Consider the following 7,233-nt stretch of genomic DNA (forward strand, 5'->3'; position numbering starts at 1 on the left):
TTGTTGATTCGTTAATACTGAACTCACAGCCTCCAGCACTATATCACTCCTGCCTGGATAAAACTCATATAACATACACGTTTTCCCTATAAGGCTCATCGCAGTCTTGTTGCTCTTAGCACTGTATTGCCACACTCAGAGGCCACTTTAAACAGCAGAAACACTAAGGAGAAGCACAGCAATGTAGACACCATGGCCAAGAAACACATTCACGGTGTGAGAGCTGTAACAAGGGGGCGGAAGTTTTCCTGGTGAGACCTCAGCTGAGAAAGTGCTGTCAGGCACTGATGTTTTACAACTTGCACGTGTCCCCAAATGACCATGAAAGCATCACAAGTATTGATTTGTGGTTACAAGTAAATTTTAGGGGGTTGATGAGTTTGCAGATGCAGAATCCATGAAGATCAGTTGTATATCACCCAGGAATATTTTCTCCAGAGAAAATATTTTGTTAGTATATTGCTAGTACTTTCCAGTAGAGACTGGAAATATCTTATATATTTTTAAATAATCGTGGTTGTGATATAGTCACTTTTCACTTCACTTTATAATGTAAGCATTGTTGCAAATTATATAAACTTTCTAATATCATTTTAAAGTACTTTATTTTTTTATTATTCTGTTCTATTATTCTATGGCATGCATCGTTTGGAGGTATTTAAAAATACTCAATACAACTTCCAGTTTTTAGCTCTTCTGAATGTGAATGCCCTTTATTTTTTAGCAGCAGCAGACGCTCTTTAGTCATCTCTTCTCCAGTTCGAACATCCGCCGTCTCCAGCCCTCTTACCTCACCTACCAGTCCCTCTGCAGTTCCCTTGACGAGTGAGAAGGACTCCACCTCAGCAAGTGAAGAAGAGCTAGCATCCGATACAGCCCAGGAAGAAGACAACATTGAGATTAAAGAAGAGCCCTTACCAGACAAGGAAATAGAGGAGAAAGAGGCTGAAACAAGCTCCTCTGAGGGGGAAGAGCCTCTGCCGGCCTGCAATGGCCCCACCCAGGCCCAGCCCTCTTCCACCACTGAGGGTGTGGAGTCCCAGGAGGAAGTTCCCCCTCAGTCCCCAGCTCCATCCCCAGGCATGGCCCCAACCCCTTCAGAGCAGACTTCACCTGTCCCGGAAGTTGTCCTCCGAACCCGAACCTCGAGTGAAGGGTCTGAGCAGTCGAAGAAGAGAGCCCCTGTCCAGAGGACCTCAGCACCCCCTACTAGGCCTCCTCCCCCCAAAGCCGCTCCCAGCCCCAGGACCTCCACAGGGAACACACCCTCCAGTCCCACAGCCTCTGAGCAGGGTTCACCCACCAGCTCCAGGGCCTCCTTGAGGTCTGGGACGCCGAGTCCTAGTCCTAGGGCCTCTTTGGAGGTTTCTCTTGATCCACAGCCACCAGAGAAGCCAACAAGAACTCCTGAGGATGGAGAAAAGGAAAACATCAACCACCCAAACCCAGAACTTTGTGCTTCCCCCACCACGATGATCCCTCAGGTGAGAGTGCATCTGATTGAGTCTGTTCCTATATAGCCTCCATTCAGATCATCTTTACTACAGCCAGGTTGTCCCACAGTCGAGTGGACTTTATGTCATTATATTATAGTCTCAAAGATACTCTTGATCACCATTTTCTGGTTCTGGGGATTATTTCACATCTTCAGAGCAACTAATTTAGTGACTTGACTCTTTAGATAATTAATTGACTTCTGTGAGGGGCTCATCTCCAATATTTTTATGAGAAGATTTCTACTAATTTTCTTTTTTTGCTCCAAGTCCTGGGAGTTCCAATATAGGGAATCAACAACTGGCATCCTGAGCTTTACCTTTTTAAAAAGGGGGGTGGGGGGTGGGAAGAGGGTCTCACTTCAGTTTGCCCTGCTTGTGGCTACGGTAAATAGACCTCAACCAAAATGGCATTAGCAGATCTCCAAAGTATTAGTTCTTTGATAAGAAAGACCTGAAAGAAGGAACTCACAGAGGAAGGAAAGCAAAGGAGATGGTCTTTTGAAAGATGAGGATGTGGATGAGACAAGAATTGTGTTAAAACGGAAACACAGACCCTTCAGAGAGCAACCAGTTCTGTGAAAGATCTGAAAAGTCATATTCCATTTACATTATATGGAAAGGCTATCAGAGAGATTTGACTTGTTCTATGAGATTCCCAGGGGCAGAACTGGGAGGCCCTATGTGTAAAGATTTTTTTAAGTACATTTTTTATCAATACAAGGAGAACTTTTAGTAACTGGCTCTGTTAAAAATGATATGGAATAATATTTTTTAAATATAGGGGAAAGGGGATACAACGGGCTTCTAAAAACCAAAATGGGGTGGACCACATTGAGAAATAGTTCTCCTTCCTTAATTCTAAAAGCTAAGACATATGAACATCTTTCAGGTGCATTGTTGAGAGGGTTTTGCTGAGGCATCTGACTAGATGGTACCAAGAGTCATTCATTCATTTATTCCACAATTACTTATTGAGCCCTTACTACGTACCAGGCACTTTCCTAGAAGGTGGGGTAGTAGAGTGAACAAAACCCAAAATTCTCTGCATCTAACACCCTAATGGGGAAAGGGAGAAGCACACAAAACAGAATAAACAAGTAAAATTACAATTAGTGGTGATAAAAGATGGAGAAAAATTAAGTAGGGGAAGACACAGGGAGTGGGGGCTGAATTGTGATTTTAAACAGAGTGGCAGAGAAGGTGACTTTAGAGCAATGAAGGAGGCTGGGGCACGAGCCAAGCAGGTATCTGGGAGCATGAGATGTCTGGCACCTGCAGATCATAGCACCCTACTCCTGCCTGTGCCTAACTGATGGCTCCCACCACCTTGGGTGCCTTCTGCCATCTGAGAGGAGTCAACACGGACAAAGGCATCCAGGGTGTAAAGGTGCAGAACTTCCTTCTACATTGTCCTCTTTTACCCACAGGGTTTTTCAGAGTCTGACAAGGCAAGTAAGATGGAAGACGAGGATGAGAACAATAAGCTTATCTCGGCTGAGTCCCCCGAGGTACTAAAATCTAAGTGGACACTATGCCCTAAGACTTGACTCACAGGAAGTACTGGAGGTCCTAACAGAGCAAGATACAAAACTTTCCCTTGGCTGGTTTCTAGTCTGAGGTAACCATGCTCATTGAGAGAGATGTGGGCGTGTGGCTGGTGAGTAAGCACACGGTAGAGGTGGGATTCTGAGGCAAGTGTAGCCACTTCTGACCTTTCTGTACTGAAAAGGGTAACTCTACAGTATGAACAATCCAAAGTTAGTTTAAATTTGACTTTGGAACATATGACTTTAGTGTGGAGACAGCAATCAAGTCACCTTCTGTTTGGCTCTGGTGAATAATAAAACACATTTTTATTCTGGGAGTAATCTTACTGAAGTGGAGATTATGGAGAGCCAAGATGCTGTCTGACTGTTTTGAGGAACAGGCTAGTAACACTGCCCTCCTTTCCCCCGAGGCCACCTCCTTATATTTGAGATTTATCATGATTTTTACCTCTGGCTTCTCCTGTGGGATTGCCTTGGTCATCAGCTAAGGAGACATATTTTTCCCATGGAATTAAGCAACTAGAGCATCTTAGATCCTAGCCTATCAGGGTCCTCAGGCTTCCGAAGCCTGTCCTACAAGATCCATTCACTTCCCTTGTAGATGCATCATAAATCATATTTTTTCTCAAGCAGAATTATGGACATATCACATATAAAATGGGTCAATAAAAAGATCACTGTGAGAAAATTTGTTCTCACTTAGCATTTGAATTACCTGAGAGAATGGTAACTTTCTGGGAGATGGTATTACCTTTGAGGTAATGTATGGCTTGGAATAAGAGGAGATAGTAAGAAGGAAAATTTCCTTAAAGGAAAAATCAGAGAATTTCAAGCATCTGTCACACTGATAGAATTTGGTTCTACTTTAAAGGGGTGAATTTTATAGTGTGTGAATTAAACTTCAATTAAAAAGTAAATTCATTCTAAGTTGTAGAGTGCCAAGGGCATCCCCTGGCTTAGCAGCTCCTTGACAGGGCTTCCCACACTTGAGTTCCTATCGCAGAACCTAGAACTTTTCCCAAAGAAACCATCATTCATCCCACTTGCCTCCTAACCGCCACAGGTTAGGCTCATCTCTAAGTGTGAGAGCTGCAGTGTGCTGCTGAGGAGGTCAGTCTAGAAGTGGTGTTCTTAAGACGGTGGTTACGCCCTCACAGACTCCCACAGAGACAGACACACAGATGCATGTCACACATCATGTGGTGTCTGATCACGGAAGCATCTCTGGAGCCCAGAGACCTGGCCACCTGTCCCAGCAAGTCATTTCACCCTCTGAGTCTTGGTTTCTCGGCCTGTGAAAGAGGATGACAGGAATGAAATGACAGTGTTGTCTGTGGCCCTGTCGTGTAAGGCACCAAAGACCCTTTTAAGTGGAGAGGCTGGGGAGCCTGAGCCACCTCTCACTGGGAGAAATCTTCTTTTTGTAGAGCCCAGGTCTCCAGCTTCATGTCTCTGCAGTCCCAGAAGACAGCAACGTCACAGCGCCTGAGCCTCAAGAAGAGGTAAGGAAGCCGGATACACAGAGACCAGGATGGGTGGTAAGATTGGTCACTGGGAATGAAGAGAAGTTTGGCTACAGACCGGAATCTCCCCTAGGGGCTACGAGGGGAACTCGGCAGTGAACAGTATCCTCAGGGCAGAGTCAAGCAGGTGGGAGCCCGGGCAACCAAGAGTAAACTGGGACTCTGTTTTTTGGTGCCCATTTCCCAACATTTGGCCTTGAAACTCTTGAACTCTCACAATGGCCCTGTCTCCTAAGTACTTAGTGAGTTATATCTGAACTTATTTCAAAAGGGAGTTAAGATCTACAAAAGGCATACAAAAAGGTAAATGCACATATTCATATTGAGTACGCACACAGCAAAATCACTCGGGAGTGTGTTAGTGACAGGGACACAAAATGGAGCTTTGAATTAGGCGAGTACAAGAATACATTCGATAAAGTAAACTTACTAAGGATGGATCATGAAATTGGCTCCAGACTTTCTAAACATCCAAGAAGAGAAAAATCTGATCACTTCACCCAGCTCATGATGCCATTCCTTCAGAGAACAACTGTTCCAATACTAAGAAGAGAAAGAAATCCCTCCTGCAAATCCTCATGAAGAAACAGTGGAGGATGTCATGAACAATATGTGTAACAAGTCTTGACAATAATCCCAACAGCCGGTGTCACGTCCCTTGGCTGTGCACAACATGCTGTGTAGTTCAACAGGAGCACGTTGAGTTTCTGCCCTTCTTGAGCGGTTGTTGGGAGGGCAGGTGAGTATCTAACGCAATCGTGTTTTCTTTCCAGGTATCTACAGTTCAAAGTGAACAGCTCTGAAGAGGAACTGCCAAGACCTGCCCGCACTTACACCTCCCAGAGAAACTCCTCAGCTACAGGGCATATAAATAAGTCAGAGGGACTTAAGATTCAACGGTCATTTCTAGATTCTCAAGCAGTATGGGTGCTGATGGTGTCTAAAGACCTAGTCACATTAATGGAGGCTGAGGAGCAGAATTAGGTGAGGGAGGGAGGCAGGCCTGGGAGAAGAGATCGTCAGGCTCAGGGAATATTTAATTCAGATTTTGGCATTGTTAGAACAATTAAGACTTTACATATCAATTGAAGTGGGGCTACAATGACTACAACAAACAAAAGCATCTATAGACAAACATGTAACCACACATACTCAGGGAAAAGGAAACAAATCTTTGATTTACTGCTCATTTTGCAAGACTTACTGTCAAAAGAACATCTTTTCAGATTGTTAAAATATTCTACGTGTAGATGCTTTGTCTGACACAGAGGCTGTCCCAGCCCAACAGTGTCCTCCACTTGCCCAAGGGAACTGGTTCTGCCCCGGGGCTGGAAAGCCTTAGTCCCGTCCCTGACCTCCTTCTCACCTGACGACCTGGCTATATGCTTTGATGATGCCAGGGGCCACAGGCTCCCCAGTCTAAGTCGTGTACCACCCCCACCCCCTATAGTTAATAAGCAAATACCCTTGGAAAGCGGTTACACTTTAGAGCTACGTCTAGTGTTTATAATCTGGTACTTGGTGTAAGTAAGGCTATGAGCAGGATGGGAGAAGACATGGAACTCCAAGTGAAGGGAAAGGATAGAAAGTATAGTAATATTATGGAAATGGCATGGAGTTGGGAATCAAGTACTGGATTCAAGTTCTATCATTTGCTTCTGTGAAAAACATTAAAAACTAACTTCGTAAATCCTGCCACCCTGATAAACACGTACACATGCAAACACTCATTCCTCCATCTTTGCCTTTTTTATATGTCACTGATGAAAGTTTTTGTTTAAGGTTTTGTTTATTTTTAGAGAGGGGGAAGGGAGGAAGAAAGAGGGAGAGAAACATCGTGCCATGCCCCCAACTGAAGACCTGGCTCACAACCCAGTCATGTGCCCTGACTGGGAATTGAACCAGCAGCCTTTCAATTCACAGGCTAGCACTCAGTCCACTGCCGCACACCAGCCAGAGCTGCTTTTGTTTCTAAGGGTGATAGATGTTACCTTTTTCGGTCATTCAGCAAGCATTTATTGAGTACCTGCTCTGAGCCAAGCACTGCACTAGGTACTGGAGAAACAATGATGAGTAGAAAAAGTGAGGACTTTATAGAGACAGAGCATTGAGCCCAGAGAACAGGCAGGGTTTCTCAATGTGTTAGGGACACACGATGACTCAAGGTTTAGGGAGTTAGTCTAGGTTAGGCTTGAGAGACTAGAATTCCATGGTGCCGTTCCCTGAAGTGGTGACTACAGGAGGAAGTGCGTTGTATGTGGGTTCTCTGCAGGCGACAAACTGACACGAGTAAGCAATAAAGCACATGTTGAAGGATGTTGGGCAGTTCACAGAGCTGAAAGAACAGCCAGGCTGCAGAAAGGACAAGAACCAGCCCACGGATGTCTGTAGCAGGAATGTGTGGCTTGCCCCTCTAGGCAGCTGTCATTGGGAGACTTGGCTTCAGGCAACATGTGCCCCTATGTCCTTTCCAGATCCAGATTCCCTGGAGAAAGAATCTGATTGGCCCAGTTTGGGGGGAAACATGTTAGTGTCTACCGTGACAGACTGGTGGTGGGGGTGGTAGTAAGGAGGGTGGATTACAAAGAAGTACAAGGAAACTTTGGGGGTGATAGAAATGTTCTTAATTTTGATTGTGATAATTTGTGGGGTGTATGTATGTGTCAG

The 7,233-nt window shown here is 44.8% G+C and overlaps 1 protein-coding gene across 2 annotated transcripts in view; it reads left to right on the top strand.

Annotated features, from left to right (window-relative positions):
- The window catches only part of BIN2 (bridging integrator 2), a 28,029-nt gene extending 21,733 nt beyond the window's left edge, over positions 1-6,296 (top strand). The window contains exons 10-13 of one of the 2 annotated variants that reach the window (XM_045829815.1): positions 725-1,484; positions 2,924-3,004; positions 4,471-4,545; positions 5,340-6,296. In XM_045829815.1, coding sequence (XP_045685771.1) covers positions 725-1,484; positions 2,924-3,004; positions 4,471-4,545; positions 5,340-5,369 — 946 coding nt within the window. In that variant the 3' untranslated portion in view covers positions 5,370-6,296. The remainder of the gene's footprint in view (positions 1-724; positions 1,485-2,923; positions 3,005-4,470; positions 4,546-5,339) is intronic. The other variant, XM_045829816.1, reaches the window with a different exon arrangement.
- The last annotated feature ends 937 nt before the right edge of the window (positions 6,297-7,233 follow it).

This window comes from Phyllostomus hastatus, unplaced genomic scaffold (genome assembly GCF_019186645.2).
Source record: "Phyllostomus hastatus isolate PE091 unplaced genomic scaffold, TTU_PhHast_1.1 phas_scaffold_93, whole genome shotgun sequence".
NCBI lineage: Eukaryota > Metazoa > Chordata > Mammalia > Chiroptera > Phyllostomidae > Phyllostomus > Phyllostomus hastatus.